Consider the following 22,374-nt stretch of genomic DNA (forward strand, 5'->3'; position numbering starts at 1 on the left):
GAGTGCCTGGGTGACTCAGTTGGTTAAGTTTCTGCCTTTGGCTCAGATCATGGTCCCTGGGTCCTGGGATTGAACCCCACATTGAGCTCCCTGCTCAGTGGGGAGTCTGCTTTTCCCTCTCCTTCTGTCTCTCTCCCTACCTGTGCTCTCTCTCAAATAAATAAATAAAATATTAAACAAACAAACAAACAAAAAACAAGGGACACCTAAGTGGCTCAGTGGTTGACTGTCTGCCTTTGTCTCAGAGTGTGATCCCAGTCCCAGGATCAAGTCCCACATTCGGCTCCTTGGGAGGAGCCTGCTCCTCCCTTCGCCTGTCTCTCTACCTCTCTCTCTGTGTGTCTCATGAATAAATAAAATAAAATAAAAAACCCACAAAATTTTCAAGAGCTTTAGAAAAATGCTAATTTTTTAAAAAAAGATTTTACTTATTCATGAGAGAGAGAGAGAGAGAGCCAGAGAGAAAGAGAGGTAGAGAGAGAGAGAGAAAGAGAAAGAGAGAGAGGGGCAGACACAGGCAGAGGGAGAAGCAGACTCAATCCTGGGCCTCCAGGATCAAGCCGTGGGCTGAAGGCAGTGCTAAACCGCTGATCCACCTGGGCTGCCCGAAAATGCTAATTTTTAAACTGCTTTTTGGACAGTTTCACTTGCTTTATCTCAGTATATAATTTTTATTTCAGAAGATTATAGAAATGCAGCTAACTTCTTTTTACCTGATGTTTAGTCCTTAATTGTGTAAATATATATTTCTGACAGAAAAAATTCTGATGGAATCAGGAGGAAAGAAAAACTCCTCTTTAAGACTCTTACTAACAAGCTAATATTAATCGTCTTGAGGCAAATTGCTTTAATTTTTCAAGGTCTTAATTTCTTTGTGCTAACTGGCAGCATTCTGTAGTTTATAGGCTTAACTACATATTTTAACTGCAAATTCTTGGAACCTTGACAGAACTGTTGACAAGTAAAGATTTGTTTTTGGTTACCATGAGTAATCTCTCTGGGGGTTTGAACTATTGTTAGTTCTTGATAGCCCTCTATGCTTGTCAGTCTGTTTTCTTCTGAAGTGATGATGAATTTAAATCTGCATGATGTGTTCCAGTTTACTTACTTAATGGAGATTAGGGGAGTGCATAGCTTTTTGAAACTCTTAATTACTGTTTCTAGTAAGTAGTTGGAGAAGCAAGTATTTATATTTCATATTTTAATTAATAATCATTCTTTCTTTTTAGACCTAATATGGCCAGTGAAGAAAAATAACTATTATTTATTTAAACAACTTCCTTGTCATATTCTAGCAATATTTTTTTCCTTACAATATTAAAAACCCCACATATAATATGACTAGTAGAAGACTTATTTACAAGTAAGAATGATGTTAAATATACTATTTGTGGATGAGGATTTTCTGCTTTTTTTTCTCATATATATATGTGTGTGTGTGTGTGTGTATATATATATATATATATATATATATATATATACACACACATATATATGTTACTAGTAATAATATGACCATGACAAAGAAAATGGCCTATAATTAAATTTTTTTTTTTCATTCTTGGGAAATAGAATTACCTAAATTCAAGGTCATCTTGAATTTCGGTCAGTAAGATATTTATCCTAGAAGATTATTATTTATCTTTGACAATATTTTATCTAGTTCATTAAAAATAGCTGTAAGTTATGAGGTTGCATTTATCACTTATGTTTGGTTGACTTTTATCAATAATTCTTTGGGTCATGGGATTCATGTTCCTAATATTTATTTTTCTTGGTCATAAGAACCAAGATTTTTCATATTAAATAGATTTATTATATTTTTGATATGGAATAAAACTGGAGAGATTAATAATTCTTAGATTATAATGGCAATAGGCATGGTTAAAGTAAAATAAATCTTATTGGGCAGCCTGGGTGGCCCAGTGGTTTAGCACCTGCCTTCAACCCAGGGCATGATCCTGGAGACCCGGGATCGAGTCCCACATCAGGCTCCCTGCATGGAGCCTGCTTCTCCCTCTGCCTGTGTCTCTGCCTCTCTCTTTCTCTGTCTCTCATGAATAAATTTAAAAAAAAAAAAAAGAAATCTCTATCTAAGTAGAAGATATTCATTAAAGAACATTTGGAAAGTGCTAAGAAATGAAAAAAAATTAAAAATTCTAATTTTAACAGTAATAACTACTTTGACATTTTTCTTTCCCTTTGTGTGTGTATTGTCGGAGAAGAAAGGGAGGCAAGAGGCCTCTTATCATTTTTATATATTTTTTAAAGAGTTTTTTTTTAAGATTTTATTTATTTATTAGGACATGCCCAAGAGAGAGATAGAGAATGAGAGCAGGAGCAAAGGCAGAGGGAGAGGGAGATGTAGAATCCTTGCTAAGCAGGAAACGTGGCATGGGGTTCCATCCCAGGACCCTGGGATCATATGACCTGAGCCAAAGGTAGATGCCTAACCAACTGAGCCACCCAGGCATGCCTTTTCTGTGTACTTTAAAACATTATAGGCTCATATAGAAGAATTCCACATGATTTATGTAGGTGCTCTGTCCTTAAGGAAGTGGAGCATAATTTCCTCTTCCTTAAGTGTGGGCCTCCCCTAGTGACTTCCTTCCAGAGGAGAGTGTAGAAAGTTGGGAAAATTCCTTTACCATAGAGAAACCTGGCAAACATTACCTCAGCCAAATGTCATGAACAGTGATAAGCTGTGTTGATAGCAATACCCTTGATATGATATGATGAGAATGGCAGTTTACCTCGGTGTTCTTCTTCCCAAAACCTATAACCCCAGTCTAACATGAGAAAATCATCAGGCAGATTCCAACCGAGAGGCTCTCTACAAAATAACTGACCAATACTCCTCAAAACTGTCAAGTTATCAAATACAGGGAAAGTTTGAGAAGCTATCACAGCCAATGGAACTTAAGGAGGAATGATGACTAAGTGTAATGTAACTCGGATGGGATCCTGGAACATTAAGAGAACAAAACAGAAAGTCTGCAGGGGTGTCTTGTTGGTAAAGCATGCAACTCTTGAACTCAGAGTTGTAAGTTTGAGCTGCATGTTGGGTATAGAGATTACTTGAAAATAAAATCTTTAAAAAGAAAAAAAAAAAAACTAAGAAAGTTTGGAGGTGCCTGGCTGGCTTAATCAGAAAAGCATGAGACTCTTTATCTCGGGGTTGTGAGTTCCAGTTCTGTGTTGGATGTAGAGGTTACTAAAAAAATAATAATAAACTTTAAAAATAAGAAAGTATGAATATAGACTGTAGTTAATAATAATGTATCTGGGCGCCTGGGTGGCTCAGTTGGTTAAACATCTCACTCTTGATCTTAGCTCAGGTCTTGATCTCCGGGTCCTGAGTTCAACCCCATGTTGGGCTCCATGCTTAAAAAATAAAAAAATTAAAATAATGTATCAATATTGGTTCATTAATTGTCATAAATGTACCGTAGTAATGTAAGATGTTAATAACCTGGGAAATTGAGTATGTGGTATATTGAAACTCTTCCTGTCTTTACAGCTTTTTCTGTCTACTTTTAATCTAAAATTAAATTTTTATTGAAAACATAGCAAAGAAAATTATAGATCCTATTAGAGTCCTCCATAAGTCTCAGATGTCATTCTCCCTGTTCTCTGAGGTAATCAATATCCTGCATTGTTTAACAATCTCATGAATGACTTTATAGTCTTACTATTTTTTTAAATTTATAGTATTTGTCATCTAATAATTTCATATAAATAGCATAGTTTATGTTTTTGTGTGCAGGTGCCTTTTTGTTATCGTTCAGCAATTCTGTGTTTGTACTTTATCCATATTGATAAATATAATTCTTTTTTTTTTTTTTTTAAGATTTTATTTATCCATGTGAGACACGAAAAGAGAAGCAGAGACATAGGCAGAGGGAGAAGCAGGCTTCCTGTCGGGAGCCTGATGTATGAGACTCAATCCCAGGACCCTGGGATCATGACCTAAGCCAAAGGCAGATGCTCAACCACTGAGCCACCTAGGTGCCCCAATAAATATTCTAATTCATTTATGGAACTTCCTAAATGGAATCATGCAGTCTATACTCTTTATGTTTGACTTATTTTAGCATATCTCAAATTTATGTTATATCTGTCAATAATTTTTTAAAAAATAGACTTTATTTTTTATTTTATTTATTTTTAAAGATTTTATTTATTTATTGATGGGAGACACAGAGACACAGGCAGAGAGAGAAGCAGGCTCCATGCAGGCAACCCGATGTGGGACTCAATCCCGGGACTCCAGGATCATGTCCTGAGCTGAAGGCAGATGCTTAACTGCTGAACCAACCAGGCTTCCCACATTTAAGGTTCTTTTCTTTTTTTTTTTTTATGACATGATAGCTCTTTTTAAAATTAAAAAAAAAATTTAGTGGTACTGAGTAAGACTGCATTGTCTGGATGTACTACAATTTATTTAACTTTTCCCTTACTGAAGGTCATCTTGGTTGCTTCCAGGCTTTGGTAGTTATGATTAAAGCTGCTATAAATATCCATGTGTAAATTTTTGTGTGGACATAAGCTTTAAACTCATTTAGTTGAATACCAAAGAGTGTGATTGCTGGATTGTATGGTAAGAATGTTTAGTTTTGTAAGAAACTGCTAATGTCATCTAAAGTGGAGATTCCATTTTGCATTTGCATTTCCATAAGATTTCTTATTGTTCCACATCCTTGTCAGCATTTGATGTTGCTTTTTCTGCATCTATTGATATGAACATAGAATTTGTATTTTTTAGCTTGTTGATATTGATGGATTATATTAGTTGAATTTGGAATATTGAATCATCCTTGCATATCTAGTTGGTCGTGGTCTATAAATCTTTTTTAATATTATTGGATTCAATTTGCTACTGAGTTGTTGAAGATTTTTGTATTTATGTTCATGAGAGATTCTAGTTTGTAGTTGTTTCTCTTGTAACATCTTTGTCTGGTTTTGGTATTAGAATAATGCTTGTCTCATGGAATGAGTTAGGAAGTATTCCTTCTGTTTCTATTTTCTGAAAAGAGTCTAGAGAATTGGTATAATTTCTTCCTTAAATGTTCTTGAATAGACATAGGCCTATTCAGATGATTGATTTCTCCAGATTTTTTGTAGATTGTGAATTTCCAGAACCTGTTCTGTTTCTTCCAGGTTATCAAATTTGTGAGCATATAGTTGTTTATAATATTCCTATATTATCGTTGTAATGTCCATAGGGTCAGTAATGATGGCCTATCTTTCTCTTTTCTAATGTTAGTGATTTATTTCTTCTTTTTTTTTTTTTCTTAGTTAGCCTGGTTTATCCAGTTTATTGATCTTGTTGAAGAACCAGCTGTTGGTTTAATTCATTTTCTCAGTTGATTTTCTGTGTTTAATTTCATTGATTTTTGCTCTAATTTTTATTATTTCTTTTCTTCTGCTTACTTTGGATTACTTTGCTCTTCTTTTTTTAGTTTCCTAAAGTGAAAGTTTAGATTATTCATTCACATTTTTCTTCTTTTCTAATATATGTATTCAGTGCTATAAATTTCTTTGTAACAATTGCTTTCACTGTGTTTCACAAATTTAGATATTTTCATTTTAATTTTGTTTAAAATATGTTAAAATTTCTTTTCGTTCTTCTTTGACATATGTGTTATTTAAAAGTGTGTTATTTGGAGCACCTGGGTGGCTCAGTAGGTTATGTGTCTGCCTTTGGCTTAGGTCATGGTCGCAGGCCCTACTTCGGGCTCTCTGTTCAGTGGGGAGTCTGCTTGTTCCTCTTCCTCTGCTCCTTCCCTCCTGCTTGCACACATGTGCATGTGTGTGCTTTCTCGCTCTCTCTCAAATAAGTAAAATCTTAAAACAAAGAAAAGTGTGTTATTTAATATCTACCTATTCTGGGATTTTTCAGCTACCTTTCTGTTACTGATTTCTAATTTAATTCTACTTCTGAGAGCAGACATGTATAGTTTTTTTTTTTAATTTATTTTTTTAATTATTAGAGAGAAGGAGCATGCACAAGCCTGGGAGATGGGAGTGGGTGAAGAGGGAATGGGAGAAGCAGACTCCCTGCTGACTAGGAAGCCTGATGCAGGGGTCTATCTCAGGAACCTGAGATTACAACCTTAGCCAAAGGTAGATACTTAACTGACTCAGCCACCCAGGTGCCCCAGACATGTATATGATATCTATTCTTTTAAATGTATTAAGACTGAGAATGCGGTCTGTCTTGGTCAGTGTTCTGTGTGAGGTTGAGAAGAATGTGTTGTGCTATTTGTTGGATAAATATGTCAGTTAGATCCAGTTGATAGTGTTGTTTGTTTAAACTGTGTTCTGCCTATTGGATCTTTTAATTACCAATTGGAGATGTTAAATTCTCCCACTATAATGGTGGTTTCATCTATTTCTCTTTGAAGTTGTATCAGTTTTTATTTTTATTTATTTTTATTTTTAAAAATATTTTATTTATTTACTCATAGAGGCACACATAGAGAGAGAGGCAGAGATACAGGCAGAGGGAGAAACGGGCTCCATGCAGGGAGCCCTACGTGGGACTCTATCCCAGGTCTCCAGGATCACACTCCGGGCTGCAGGTGGCGCTAAACCGCTGCGCCACTGGTGCTACCCAGTATCAGTTTTTATGCCATATATGTTTTACACCAATGAAAAGACTGAGACTGTTTAGAGTAGATCAAAAAACAAGACCAATTACATGCTGTTTATGAGAAACCCATTTTAAATATGACACAAACTGATTAAAAGTAGAAAGATAGGGGGTCCCTGGGTGGCTCAGCGATTTAGCGCCTGCCTTCGGCCCAGGGTGTGATCCTAGAGTCCCGGGATCGAGTCCCACGTCGGGCTCCCTGCATGGAGCCTGCTTCTCCCTCTGCCTGTGTCTCTGCTTCTCACTCTCTCTCTCTCTGTGTCTATCATGAATAAATAAAAAATAAAATCTTTTTAAAAAAATGGCATAAACATTAAAAAAAAAGTAGAAAGATAGGAGAAGATATACCATGATAACACTAATCAAATGAAAACTGGAGTGGCTTTATTAATTTCAAATAAAGCAGAGTTTAGAGCAAGGGAAATTGTCATGGATAAAGAGGGGCATTATATAGTAATATAATAAAGGGCTCAAATCTTCAAGAAGATATAACAGTCCTTAACATGTATGCACCTAGCAGTGCATTGTCAAAGTACATGAAGCAAAAAGTGGTAAAATTGCAAGGAGAAATAGATCCACTATTGTATTTGGGAGGCTTCATCAATAAGGACATAGTTGAACCAAATAGGTCAATCAGTAACTAGATCTAATTGACTTTTTTTTTAAAGATTTTATTTATTTATTCATAAGAGATGCAGAGAGGGAGGCAGAGACAGGCAGAGGGAGAAGCAGGCTCCACATAGGGAGCTCGATGCAGGACCCAATCCCGGCACTCTGGGATCAGGCCCTGAGCCAAAGGCAGACGCCCAACCATTGAGCCACCCAGGCGTCCCTCTAATTGACATTTATAAACTGTTTTGGTGTGTTAGGGAGGGACAAATGAAGAGGTACACAAGGGGTTTTAGAGCAATGTAACTAGTCTGTATGATATATAGGGGTGGGATACATGTTGTTATACATTTGATAAAACTTACTGAATATACAAGAATGAACCCTAATGTAAACTGTACACTTTGGTTAATAATGATGTGTCAATACTAATTTGTTCATTGAACAAAGTACCACTCTGCTGTGAATGTTGATGGCAGGGATAGCTGTGTGTGCACGGGTGGGGTATGTGGGAACCACATTTTAGTTAGCGTTGCTGTGAATCTAAAACTCCTCGAAAAATTAAGGTTTCTTAGTTCAAAATTAGAACAAATGCATCTGGAACCTAGTAGTTTCTAAAGGTGTTTTCTGGTTTATTTTTCAGAGAGTTATTTCCATTTTTATTGAAAAGCCAGAGTCAGAAGTATATGTCATTGAAGCATTCATATTAGGTAATAATATGGAATGACTTTGATATGTGAAGTTTACATTGTATGAAAATATATATCTTACTAAATACCATTATTTATCTATGTTTTAAGTACTGAGCCTCAGTTTGAAATACCACTCTAATAAGCTAGATGCTTAATGGAAAAGCTTTGTTTTGTCTACTGAAGAATAGTAGGAACTCTTCATGGTTTATCTTTAGTGCCAACTGTAAATACTGTTGCTTTCAAGCAGAAGAAGAGATTAATGATTGTATATAAGTATTAAATTACAGAGGTTGCTTTAGGACTAAAATGCTTTGGGGTTGATTAATATCAAGGTTTCCCATTTTCAAATATTAGCCTCTTAATTTTAATTACTTAAATAAGTAATATATTTGTTACTTAATGAGTTTACTAAAAAAGGCAACATTATCTTGAGTTCAGTCGATTATTCATTATTTATTTTATTTTTTACACTTAATTTAATTTTATTTAAAGATTTGTTTATTTTAGAGAGAGAGAGCATGAGCAGGAGGGTGCAGAGAGAATCTCAAGCAGACTCTGTCCTGAGCATAGAGCCTGACACAGGGTTCAGTCTCAGGACCCTGAGATCATGACCTCAGCCAAAACCAAGAGTCAGATGCTTAACTGACTGTACCACCCAGGCGCCCCTTTCATTTATTTATTAAAACAATAGCAGTCATTTATTTAGTTAATGAATTTGAACTTTAGGGAGAGCTTAGAGGGGAAGGCTGTCTTCATATGGTATCTATTCAACTGGAGACCATATGGTCCACTTCCAAAATGCCTCGTCAACTGGCTCTTTGGTGCTGGCTGTTGGCTGGGAGCAGGGTCCTTATGAGATCATCTCTGTGAGCTCCTTTCAGTGTAGTTCTTGGGTTCTATGAGCAAGCCTCTTACAAGGGACACAATAGAAGTTGACATTTTTAAAACTTGAGCCAGAAAATTGACACAGCACCACTCTGCCATGATCTTTTTTTTTTTTTTTAAGCATTTTACTTTTTACAGTAGTTTCAGGTTCACAGTGAAATTGAGCAGAAAGTATAGACTTTCCATATGCAGACTGCCCTCTGTCCCAACATATGCACAGCTTCCCCAACAATCGATATCCTGCATCAGAGTGGTGCATTTGTTACAGTGGATGAACCAACATCACCCAAAGTCCATAGTTTACATTAGAGTTTACTCTTGGTGTTGTACGTTTAATGGATTTTGGCAAATGTATAATGATGTATATCTACCATTACATTATCATATAGAATAGTTGCACTGCCCTAAAAACTTCTGTGTTCTGTTTATCCCTTCCTTTCCCCCACCCCCTGCATCCACATTCCTTTTTATTGCAGATATATCCAAATAATATCCATAATATGGATATATCATAGTTTCTAACCATTCACCTGCTGTAGGACATTTGGTTTATTTCAAAATTTTGGCTGTTATAAATAAAGCTCCTGGAAACGTGTATATAGCTTTTTCTGTGGACCCACGTCTTCCTTTCTATAGGATAAATTCTCAGGAATGCTCTTGCTAGGTCATATGGTGATTCTATATTTGATTTCTTTAGTAAATTGCCAGACTTTTTTACTGTGCGTGCACCATTTTACATTTCCACCAGCATTGTGTGAGCGATCCAGTTTCTCTGTATCCCTGGCAGCATTTGGTCTTGTCACTGCTTTAAATTGTAGCCATTCTATGAAGTGTATAATGATAAATCATTGTGGTTTTATTTATTTTATTTAAATATTATTTAAAAAAAATAATCTCTGCACCCAATTTGGGGCTCGAACTCATGACTTTGAGATCAGGAGTCAAATGATTTATCACCTGAGCCAGCCAGGTGCCCCTCATTGTGGGTTGTTTTTTTTTTATTTTTTTTATTTTAAGATTTATTTATTTATTCATGAGAGACCTAGAGAGAGGCAGAGACACAGGTAGAGGGAGAAGCAGGCTCCCTGTGGGGAGCCCAAGACCCAGGGATCAGAACCTGAGCCGAAGGCAAATGCTCAACCACTGAGCCACCCAGGCATCCCATCATTGTGGTTTTAATTCACATTTTTCTGATGGCTGATGATGTTGGACATTTTTCATGTACTTATTGCCATTTATATATACATTCTGGTGAAATGTCTCTTATCATTTGTCCAGTTTCTAATGGGATTGTTTATTTTTTAACATTGAAATTTGAAAGTTCTTCATATATTCTAAATATTTTGTCAAATATTTGTTCTGAAATTTTTTCTACCAGTTTATAGGCTGTCTTTTTCATCCTCTTCACAGTGTTTTTTACACAGGGCAAAAGTGAATTTTGGTAAGGCCAAATTTAAGTTTTTCCTTTTATAGATCATGCTTTGGTGTCAAATCTAGGACCTCTTTGCCTATTTCTGCATGCCAAAGATTGTCTTATATTTTTATTTTTTATTATTATTATTATTATTTTTTAAGGTTTTATTTATTTGACAGAGACAGAGGGAGAAGGGAGAAAGAAGCAGAGCAGGGTGTCTGACATGAGGCTTGATCCCAAGACTCTGGGATCATGACCTGAGCTAAAGGCAGATGCTTAAGTGAATGAGCCACCCAGGTGCCCCTTAAGTTAATTTTTATTTAAGTTAGGAAATTTATCTTTCTTTCTTTCTTTCTTTCTTTCTTTCTTTCTTTCTTTCTTTCTTTCTTTCTTTTTTTTAAGAATTGAAGTTTTTTTTTTTTAATTTTATTTATTTATGATAGTCACACAGAGAGAGAGAGACAGACAGACAGAGGCAGAGACATAGGCAGAGGGAGAAGCAGGCTCCATGCAGGGAGCCCGAGGCGGGATTCGATCCCGGGTCTCCAGGATCGCACCCTGGGCCAAAGGCAGGCGCTAAACTGCTGCACCACCCAGGGATCCCTGTTTCTTTTTTTAAAAATCTATCTACTTACTTGACTACCTTTTGTTGAAAAGGCTGCCTTTTCTTTTCTTCATTGAATTGCTTTTGCACCTTTGTCAAAAATCAGTTGTTCATGTTTGTGAGTTGATTTTTGTGTTATTTATTCTATTCCATTAGCTTATGCATCCTTTCTTCTGCAAGTACCACAGTCTTGATTATTGTAGCCACATCTTAAGTCTTGAAATGGGGAAGACTGATTTCTCCCACTTTATTGCTTTTCTTTTTTCAAAATTGTTTTATCTATTCTGTTTCTTCTGGCTTTCCATATAAATTTTATTTTACTTTAAGATTTTTTTCTTTTTATTATTAATTTATTCATGAGAGAGAGAGAGAGGCAGAGACACAGGCAGAGGGAGAAGCAGGCTCCCTACAGGGAGCCTGATATGGGACTCGATCCTGGGTCTCCAGGATTAGGCCCTGGGCCGAAGGCGGTGCTAAACCGCTGAGCCACCGGGGCTGCCCCTCCATATAAATTTTAGAATCATTTTGTGTAGATATACAAAAATTCTTGCTAGGATTTTGATAGGAATTGGATATATACCAATCTATTTCTTTTCTCTGAAGTACCCATGAATAACCTGGCATGCTTTTACTTCTCCTCTCTCTTACTACCCAACTTTTTGTGTTTATTTGAAATTTCAGTTTCAGACCTGTAATTATTAATTTTAACGTTTGAAAATTGTTTTTGGATCATCATGTTCCAGTTGAGTATATCTTTAGTATAATGCTGATCTTTGTTGACTAGGAGACCCGCCTTTTCTCTAAGCTGCCTACTATCAGTGACATAATGTGTCACTCAGTGATTATATTCTAGCAGCAGCAGCAGTTTTGCCAGTGATATTAACATGATGGTTTACATTTTTATTTTTTTACTCAAATTCTCCCTTTCCTCTGATTTTGTAGCCTAAATTACCCTTGGCTCAGAGCCCCTTGCCCAGCAAGGCTAGATCAGGCAAACAAATCTATACTTGGGGACTATTTTTTATCTTTATCTAGGAATTTATGGTTTATGATATACATGAGAGGATTTTATAAAGTAAGAAGTTCATAAGTTTAATTCTAGACTTTAAGTTGATCTGCAGCTTTTTTTTTATTTATAGCTATTTATTGGGCTCAGGGCATGATCCCGGGGTTCTGGGATCAAGTTCCGTGTCAGGCTCCCTGCATGGTGCCTGCTTCTCCCTTTGCCTGTGTCTCTGCCTCTCTCTCTCTCTGTGTCTCTCGTGAATAAATAATAAATAAATCTTTTAAAAAAGAATTTGTTGATATGGTGTTGAATGCTTTTTGGAACATGAATTCTAGGAGTTGTGTTAGATGCTGTAATTGCAGAGATAATGTAGACCTTGCCCTCACAGATAGTCTTGTAAACAGATAATTTCATCACACTGAGGTTAAGTGTGATGACAGAGATATTTGGACATTTCTGGAATAGAAAGGGGCCTTTACCTCTCTAGGGGAGGAGGAATATTGGAGAAGCCATGCTTGAAATGAGTCTTGAATGGTGAATAGGAGTTAATCTGGTGAAGGACATTTAAGCTGATGGATGTGAATGTTATGGACGGACATTTAAAGCAGTTAGAATAACAGACAAAGGCACATTGCAAAGAAGTAGCGTGTTAGGATTTCTAATAGGGGAATTTCAAACAGGTTAGTGCTGTGTGAATGGCAATTGCAGGGAGCAGGAAGTTGCAAGATAGAAAGCAGTGGTTCTCCAACCTGTTAGGTCCAGTGTTTCCTTTCTATAGTAAATATTTTCTTTCTTTTTTTTTTTTTTAAGATTTTATGTATTTATTCATGAGAGACATGGGCAGAGGGAGAAGCAGGCCCCCTGCGGGGAGCCAGATGTGGGACTTGATCCCAGGACCCAGGATCACGCCCTGAGCCCAAGGCAGATGCTCAACCGCTGAGCCACACAGGCATCCCATATAGTTAATATTTTCTAATGTCCCTTTATTTATTCTTTTTTTAAAAGATTTTATTTATTCATGAGAAAGAGAGAGAGAGAGAGAGAGGCAGAGACACAGGCAGAGGATGAAGCAGGCACTATACAGGGAGCCCAATGTGGGACTCGATCCTGAGACTCCAGGATCACACCCTGGGCCCAAGACAGGCACTAAACTGCTGAGTCACCCAGGCGTCCCCCCCCTTTATTTATTCTTAAATAGAACTTATGTATAATTATAAGTCATATAATAAAAATAACATGCATAATTTCTAACAAATCAACATGACATAAATCTAATATAAAGTCAATTTATAAGTAATTTGAAATAATGTATTTTAAAATGTAAATGTTTGATCATTATTGCATTAGAACATATAATGAATCAAACATATTTGTACCTATATGTAGAATTCTTGTGAATGTGCATCAATAAACACAGACTTATATAGATGTATTGTATTGATAACTAAGCTATTTTAACTGGCATTGCCATTGGTAATGAGATTTTTTTCCAAAATGTTCAACAACCTGTTTGTAAAATTCTGACCACAGTAAAGTACAAATTATATTGCTTTCCTTCTTGTAAAATTTGGTGTTTATTAAAACTGCAAAGCATTTTTAATGAAAAAAGAAAATAGATTAATTTCTAGGTTCATATAATTATAAACAGATTTTTCCACATAATGTTAGATGGGACATTACCAAGTCATATGGGACGTGAGTCAGTTTGTTTTGTGGGATTCTTAAGCAGGGATTGGTAAACTACATCTCAGAGGCCATACTGCCAATTTTTGTATAGCTCATGAGCTTAGCTGACTCTTAGGTTTGTATATTTTTAGAGCTAGACCAAAAAAAGAGAGGAATATATAAAATAGTGATGGTAACGCCTTTACAAAATTTGCCAACTCATTTTCTTGAGTATTATAGGATGCCTAGCATCCCTAGATCCTGCTCACTAGATGCCAATAGCACTCCAGTCAGTAGGAAACCAAACACAGCTTCCACATTTTTCAAGTGACCTTGGAGAGCAATGCTACCTTGTTGAGGATCACTACCCTACATGACTAGTTTTCAGTATTTTATTTCTCTCTTACACACTTAACAGATAGTAATATGGGGGTGCCTGGGTGGCTCAGTGGTTTACACATCTGCCTTCTGCTCAGGTCATGATCTCACGGTCCTGGGATCAAGCCCCAAATTGGGCTCTCTGCTCAGCCAGGAGTCTGCTGTTTGCTCTCTCCCTCTGCCCTTCTTCCTGCTCATGCTCTCGCTCGCTCTCATAAATAAATAAAATCTTAAAAAAAAAAGTAATATGCATGATTTATTCTGACATAGGTTTCTTATGTTTGTAATTTTTTTCTTTCCATTCAAGGAAACAATTAAAAGGAAGCAATAATTGTTAATATAAAGTTAACTTTGAAAACCCTCCAATTTTTATTTATAAAAATAAAGCTTTACAAACTTTAATACTTTAATGCTACTAATATCATTATTTGTAACTTACAACTTACACAAGAATTTTTACAATTGACCATAACCACTATAGCAGGCAATAGACAGCTCTTGGAAACCTTAACACAGGGAAGTCATAGTATCCTATTGACATTTCATTTATTTTTTTCTTTTTTAAAGATTTTATTTAGTTATTTATTTTAGAGAGAAAGAATGAGCATGAGAAAGAGCAGAAGGAGAGGGGCAAGCAGGCTCTGCACTGAGCACCAACTCTGAAGTTGGACTTGTTCTCATGACCCTGAGATCATAACCTGAGCCAAAATCAGGAGTCAGAGGCTTAGGCAACTGAGCCATGCAGGCACCCTGACATTTTAGATAGATTACTTTGGTGAGGTATAGAAGATAGACTTTAGGAGGTACAAAGTACAAGCCTAGTTTAGGTACAAGATAGTGATTGCTCTCAAGTACTCGATACTAGGTAGTAGGGACAGAGCAGAGGAGGCACATTATTAGAGAACTGTTTTGATATAAGAATTAATAGAAGTTGATGAACGAAATGTTGTAGGCTTAGTTCTTAATTTTTGTTGCTCATTAGATTAGAAGTATTTGGAAAGCTTTTAAACAATGCCAATGCCTGGGCCCTGTTACATATTTAGAATTCAGAATTTCTGAGGTAGAGTCTGGGCATTGATATTTTAAAAATGTACCTCATGGAGTGGCTGGGTGGCAGAGTTATTTAAGCATCGGACTCTTGGTTTCCATTCATGTCATGATCTCAGAGTTGTAGGATTGAGCCTCGCTTTAGGCTCTGTGCTCAGCGTGGAGTCTGCTTAAGATTCTTTTTCCCGTTCCATCTGCCCCTCACCCTGCTCACTTGCATGTACTCTCTTTCTCTCTCAAATAAATAAATGAATCTTTACCAATAAAAAGTGCTTCATGAGTCTAATGTGCAGCCAGTGTTGAGAACCACTAATTCCAGTTGTGGCAGAGAAAGAAGCATCAGGAATAAGTGAGTACCAGGCTGCCAACTGAGGCTACTGGTGGATAGAGGTGACATGCCTTGAGCAGTGTCTGTTCCATGGTGTAGCTATTGAGATATTTCTTGAATAAAGAAAATTGTTGACTTTGAACTCAAACCACAGTCAGTTCCTTATTTAATTTCTGATGATTCTTAATTTGGATGTTCAAGATATCATTGACTGGGACCCAACCAAAATTAATTCTGTCACAGGTGAGGTTATATCAAAATAGATATCTTCATATAATTTGGGAAGAATGATATGAATCACCTATGTTATGAAGCAACGTGCTAGTAGAATAATTTGGCTTAATTATAGTACATTATACAAATTGATGTTTCTGTTGGGTGGCTTAAATAGAGAATTTGGGTCCCCGGACCTGGTAAATTGGCAGGTATTCAGTAAATGTTTATTGAAATATAAAGTGAAATATCTTTACCAGAAGGTTGTTATATTTATCATACAGTTTTGTTTTTACATTAATGGAAGAATGAAAGGCAGTATGTTTGTCTGTCTGCCCCAGTCCTACTTCCTCTACCTATACTCTACCTATACAGTCTTCCTTACACTCCTCTCTTCTCACTGCTACTGCCCAAGTTTAGTCAGGACTATTGGTTCTAAATAATAGGCATATAGCTTAAACTATCTTGAATAGTAAATTGAGTTTTTTGGTATCTGAAGGTGGAAAAAATGCTGAAATAGCATACACAATTGAAGAAAGGTTTACAGGAACAGGTTTACAGGGCCTTGGAGATTATAGAGCAAGGAATTCACTCCCTTAGAACCCACTCTCTTGTCTTCATTCTTTTTATTGCAGGTAGGCTTTTGCCAAAAGATCAAAGAGAGCAGTCTGCATCCTAGTCATATATTCTTCTGATACTATGACCCCAAGAGGCAAGACTGTTTCTTCTCCTACTCTAAATTGGGAGATTGATTTGGATCAGTTGTTGTGTCCAGAGAGAGGAGGATACTATGCTTTGTCTGGTTTGGAGCTCATACCAGTCCCAGTGGCCAGGAGAGGATAAGGATATACCAAAGAAGAGGCAAGGAAAATCTTGAGACCAAACCGTTAATAGTCACTGTCCTCTCTAAGGCTCCATTGCGACAGACATTTGATGATTTTCTGCTTCAGTTTATATAGCAGCTCACTGTTCTCAAAACAGCAATGGCAATTAAATTTTAAAAATTTATGGAGAAACAGAACTATTATTGTGAATGAGCCATTTGGCTAAAGATGGACTTAAACAACTGACATAATACATTCCTTTAACAGAATTTACTTAGTGCTTCTATGGACAAGGCATTATACAATTATAGTATATCAAACCAAGCCTGGCTATAAGCCATTGTGAAATTATGTAAGATTTCCTCAGAGGATGAATTAATTTATTTTCTTGTTTTATTATTTAGTTTATAAATTTTTTAAAATTATTTTTTCACCATGGAATTTAATATTTCAGAATTAGATTCTAGTTATTGATACAGAATTTGAGTGACATGGAATTTTTAACAGGTAGCTTTTCTGATACTAGATACTTGTAAAAAGAATATTTTTTTTCTTTTAAAGAGCTTATTCTCATTACTGTCATTGATGACCCTTCTTGAAAGCTTATTCAGTGATTAAGAATCATTCAAAATATGACCTGCAGTTAAGAAGCTGGGTTTTTTTCTAGTTATTTATTACTTTATTACTTTTTCTGTCATTATAGTCGATTGCATCTGCAGACATGGATTTCAACCAGCTGGAGGCATTCTTGACTGCTCAAACCAAAAAGCAAGGTGGGATCACATCTGACCAAGCTGCTGTCATTTCCAAATTTTGGAAGAACCATAAGACAAAAATTCGAGAGAGCCTCATGAACCAGAGCCGTTGGGACAGTGGGCTTCGGGGCCTGAGTTGGAGAGTTGACGGCAAATCACAGTCAAGGCATTCAGCTCAAATACATACCCCTGTTGCCATAATGGAGCTGGAAATAGGAAAAAGTGGACAGGTAAATCAAATTTCACTTTCCTTTTGTAAACTCTGTTTCCCATTACATGTTAGCAATATGTCCAGATTGATTTTATGTAACTGTCTTTTTTGCAAGATAATAATAGGAAAAACTCTTTTCCTAGAATCCCTTTTCAGAGATAGAATCATCTGAAAATTTGGATATTCCCAGTTGTGGATAGAATCTGGAAACCAACCTCATGGTCCTGGCATCTATCTCAGAAGAATAAAATAGATCATTGAGGTGATTGAACAGAAGTTGGCCACTACTCCGTTTTGGTTAGATCTCAGAATTCTTGGCATTTGGTCGAATCTCCAAAGCAATGATAGAAATACTAAATAAAGACCAAGAATTGAGATTAAACAACACAGAGTAAAACTGTCTCACCCAGTCATCTTTATTATTTGTGCTGCTGAAGCGAGCACACCCAGTTATCTTTATTGGCAGTGTATCTTAATTGTAGTAATATATTTGTTCCTAGAGACCTTAAATGTGCAATCTCTGTCCTTAAGGCTACAAATAATTTTTAATTTGATCTTAATTACTTACAAAGTAGTTCCTTTTTTTTCTTGAAGTTTCCATAGTCATTATAGCGATAATTTTGGCATCTACATTGTTTTTCTTGAAGTCATTCAGTTTGTGCTTCAGATGATTGCCAGATCAGACTTTTAATAACCTGGTGTATGCCTTTTGGGAAAAAGGGGGAAAAAAAAAAAAGCAGCAGCCATAATTAGGAAGAGAAAACCCAGATCACTGAATTAGCTAACCAGATTTATTTTCAGATAAATAATCAAATAAGTGCTTCTATTACATTGTATAATAGAAATTAATTTTTCTTCTAGAGATGAGAGCATTTTTTTTTTAGTTGTCCATTTCCCTCACATATTCCTTAAGTTTCTTAGGAGTTTTCAGTGTTTATAGTTTTATAATGACACTAGTTTTAATTTAAAAGGTAATTCCTTTAAAAAAATAATTTTTTTTCAAAATACATTTGGAGAATCTTTTATACAGTTATTGTAAAATAGTGCTATTGCCTTTATTGACTTTGGTTTGTCTGACCCTAAAGTCCATTCTCTTAACCATTGTCTTACATGGCCTTCCTTTTACTGTTCCTAGACCAAAAATCTGACAGATAAGAAAGGTGTGATAACATGTAGATATCTAAGTTTCACTAACCATTTGTATAGGCTATTCATTTTTTATTTGGCAATAGTGATTATTTCATTTTTTTGTTTTTTAGTATAGAACAATTTTGTCAATCTGTAAATCTAAACATCACTACAAATAATTTGTTGACTAGCTTCAGGGACATTTTATGACCAATTAGAACAAGTCGGTAAGTTTTTTTAGGTAGCCAGATAGTTTTTGCTTGGCAACCATATATAGTGTCTGTCATAAGTACTCAACTTTGTTGTAGCTCAAAAGCAGCAACAGACAATGTATAAATAAATAGTCATTGCTATTGCTAGAAAGTTTACCTGTCATAATATAATCAACAAATCTTAGAAGTCAGAGAGTCCTTAAGCACTTAGCCAATGAGGTAGTATATCCCCATTTTCTAGAGAAGGTATCTGAGGTAGATTTATGACTGCCTTTAAACAGAGGTAATATGTGGTAAAATGAAAACAAAAATGGAGATCACTAAACTGATTTTTTCCAAAAACCATTGACACTAACATTTAGGAGCCAAAAAAACATGTTAGTAATATAATATGGTAGTAAACAGCATTGATACTGAAATTGCTCTTTAACCCACAAAATCCTTTGGGTGCAAATATATTCTTGAATCAAGAGAAGTTGTAAAGAAAGAAGTAAACAGTAATACAACCTAGGCTGGCAATAAAATATACAGCTCAATCCTACAGGATTTTTTTTGTGAAAAGAGTATCAAAAAATTGAATATGCCCCAAACTAAGTTCCTCATATATTTCCCAAACCTGTTGCTCCTTCATTTTCTTTTTCATCTCAGTTAGTGACACCTCCATTCTTCCAATTTATGTCTTTTCTTTTTCTCACACCCACATCCATTCCATCATCAAATCCTGTTAGGGTTAATTATAAAATACAGCTAAAGTTTTACTGCTTCTCACTACTCCCCCCTATTCTGTTCACATCTCCAACACTTGTGTCTTAGATCGTAACAACATCCTCTCAACTGGTCTGTTTGCATCTGCTCTCTATCTTTAATTCTCAACACACAGTAGTATATCAACAGAGTGTCTCTCTTAAAGTATAAGTCAAATAATGTGTATTCATGGCTCTCATCTCACTAGTGGCTTGCTATCTCAATCAGATTAATAGGTCTTTCTCTCACTCACTCTTCTCCAACTAGACCTAATGGCCTCCTTTGCTGATTTGTGGAACATGCCAAGCATGCTCCTTCTTTACGATCTGTGCATTTGCTTTTCCTTCTCTCTGGATTGATCTTCCCTCAGATATCTGTAATAATAGCTTTTCTACTTTCCTTACATTTTTTTCCCCCCAATTCACCTTCTCAGTAATGCTTTCACTGGGCACTTCTCTAAAAGTTCAGTCCTCCGCTTCCTGCTTTATTTTTTAAAACTTCATTGAGCTATAATATCCATACAGTAATCTGTATGCATTTGAAATACTCAATTTGATTAATTTCGGCTGGTGTATAAACTTGTGACATTACCACTATAGTCAAGAGACAGATTGTGTCTATCAGCCCCCAGAAGTTTCCTTGTGCTCCTTTATAGTCCATCCCTCTCTCTACCCCAATTCCTAGGCAACCAGTGATACACTTTTGTTATCATAGATTAGATGTTTTTTCTGTATTTTTTCTTCCTGCTACTTATTCTAACTGGTATATTGTATATTTTGTTGTACTTTTTTTTTTTTTTTTAATTTATGATAGTCACAGAGAGAGAGAGAGAGAGAGAGAGAGGCAGAGACATAGGCAGAGGGAGAAGCAGGCTCCGTGCACCGGGTCCCCGACGTGGGATTCGATCCCGGATCTCCAGGATCGCGCCCTGGGCCAAAGGCAGGCGCCAGACCGCTGCACCACCCAGGGATCCCTTTGTTGTACTTATTAATCTTATCTTGCCTGTGCTCCACATTAGCATATAAGGCGGCAAGAGTTTTTACTGTTTTGTTCACTGATATATCCTCAAGGCCGAGAATGCTGTCTGGGACACCATGTTCAGTAAATATTTGTTGAAGGAATGAATGAATCCCATAATCCATTTTTTACTAAGAATCTAGCATGTGTCAGACTCTGTATAGGTGTTGGGGATATATCAGTGAATAACATAGATGAGTCCTTTATCTTATGGAGCTGACAGAAAAAGAAAAATAGTAGTAATTAGTGTAAAAAAGTATATCAGAAACTGAAGAATCTTACCAAAGCTCAGAAGAGGGAATAGCCCTCTTTACCCAGGAAGTTGAGGAAGGCAGTTTGGAGCAGGTAACATTTGCATTTGATTTCTCTGACAACTTCAGCTCTCCTATTCAGAGCTGAGAGTCATCACTAAGAAAAGTTGGTACAGGCAGTACAGATTCTTTAGAGTTTATGAACATATCTTTTCATTTAACAGATAGGTGCGACCTTTGGTAGGGTTTAGTACAGGTTCCTGATGATTGGCATTTCTTTTTTTACCACTTCCTACATGTTGGTTTTCCAGTTTCTCAACCCACAGGCAGTAAGAAGGTAGCAAGAAGTAAATTGGCAGAAAAGTTATTGCAAGCAAAAGCAAGATTCATTTAGTGCAGTGGTCTCAGCATCACTGAATATCAGACTTACCCAGGGAGCTTTAAAACATTATGAAGGCCCAGATCCACCTCAAAGTAAGGGGCTACTGCTTTAGCTTGAGTGAGGAAAGGCTTTCTAAGGAGGCAGACTGATCTGGAAACACAAAAGGCAGAGGAAACAGCAAAGGCAAGAAATTGGCTTTGGTAAGAAATTTGGATTTTTATTCTAATAGGAAACCATCGAAAGGAAACAAATAAATGATGCAATGTGATCTATGTTCTTAGGATAAAAGGATCACTTTGACTCCTGTCTGAAGGATGGATTATTGTACAGTCCAGAGTGAAACCATGATACCAGTATACCAAGAAAAAAGTCACTGAGGTCAAACTTGGTTTTTTGCACATTAAAAGTAATTTTCTTTTTTGCTTCCAAATCTCCATGTCCTAGTATGTGGGTAAAAATGGTATCTCAAGGTGAAAACAAGCAAAAACCAAAATGTTCCATCCTTCATTCTGTTAGCAAGGCTAAATATCCAGAATGAAGAGAACCAAAGTTAATACTCCACTTCCAAACGGGGTTATGTAGACTTTTGACAATCTTCATTCCACATTTCTACCTTTGTTCCACAATTTTGACAGTTCTCTTTTTTAAATCTATTGTAACATCTTTCAAAATTTGTCAAGCCAGAGATAACTAATAAAAATCAGTATTGTGCCCCTTCCTCCTGCCGCCCCCTCCTAAAAAATTGAAGCTAGGAGAACACTTAGAGGGAGCTCTTGTAATGGTCTAGGTGAGATGATATTAGCAGAGCAGATGGAGATAATTTTAGCAGTCAAGGTAGAAAGAAGTGAGCAGACGGAAGAAATATTGAATGTAGATGAGTTACCTTCGAGATGAGTTGGAAGGCATGTGGAAAAGGAAAGAAAGTGAGGAAATAGAGATAACTCTGGGGTTTTTGCATGAATATGTTAGTGTAAATTGATGATCCTAGTGTTTAATACTCTTATTGCTAAGTTGACCATCCAATACACAACTTGCTTTTTTTTTGATAACTATAATTAGCCCTTCCACTTGGGAAAAAATAAATTAAAAGAAATTATTTAGTATTCGGCAGTTAAGAAAATGCTGTTTCTAAAAAAAAAAAAAAAATGCTGTTTCTGCTGAAGTAGTTTTATTTTTAAACTCCGAATTTATAAAGAGATGCATTTGAGGTTACTGAGCATAATTCTTTTTTTTTTCTGAGCATAATTCATAATAGGCTTTGAAAGAAATCATTGTTTCTTATGATGTATCCTTTTCTGTATGTATATTATACTTCAATAAAACAATTTAAAGGGGGAGAGAGAGATTTAAGTGT

At 36.1% G+C, this 22,374-nt stretch overlaps 2 protein-coding genes across 2 annotated transcripts in view; both read left to right on the forward strand.

Annotated features, from left to right (window-relative positions):
- Positions 1 to 22,374, forward strand: part of COMMD1 (copper metabolism domain containing 1) — a 185,558-nt gene that overhangs the window by 74,915 nt on the left and 88,269 nt on the right. The window contains exon 4 of the mRNA XM_072768533.1: positions 17,024 to 17,305. Within this exon, the coding sequence (XP_072624634.1) occupies positions 17,024 to 17,305 (282 nt within the window). The remainder of the gene's footprint in view (positions 1 to 17,023; positions 17,306 to 22,374) is intronic.
- B3GNT2 (UDP-GlcNAc:betaGal beta-1,3-N-acetylglucosaminyltransferase 2) overlaps positions 17,166 to 22,374 on the forward strand; it is a 270,923-nt gene continuing 265,714 nt past the window's right edge. Inside the window, exon 1 of the mRNA XM_072768531.1 lies at positions 17,166 to 17,305. The gene's annotated coding sequence lies outside the window, so the exon portion shown is untranslated. The remainder of the gene's footprint in view (positions 17,306 to 22,374) is intronic.

The sequence above is a fragment of the Canis lupus genome, chromosome 11 (genome assembly GCF_048164855.1).
Source record: "Canis lupus baileyi chromosome 11, mCanLup2.hap1, whole genome shotgun sequence".
In the NCBI taxonomy this organism is placed as follows: Eukaryota; Metazoa; Chordata; class Mammalia; order Carnivora; family Canidae; genus Canis; species Canis lupus.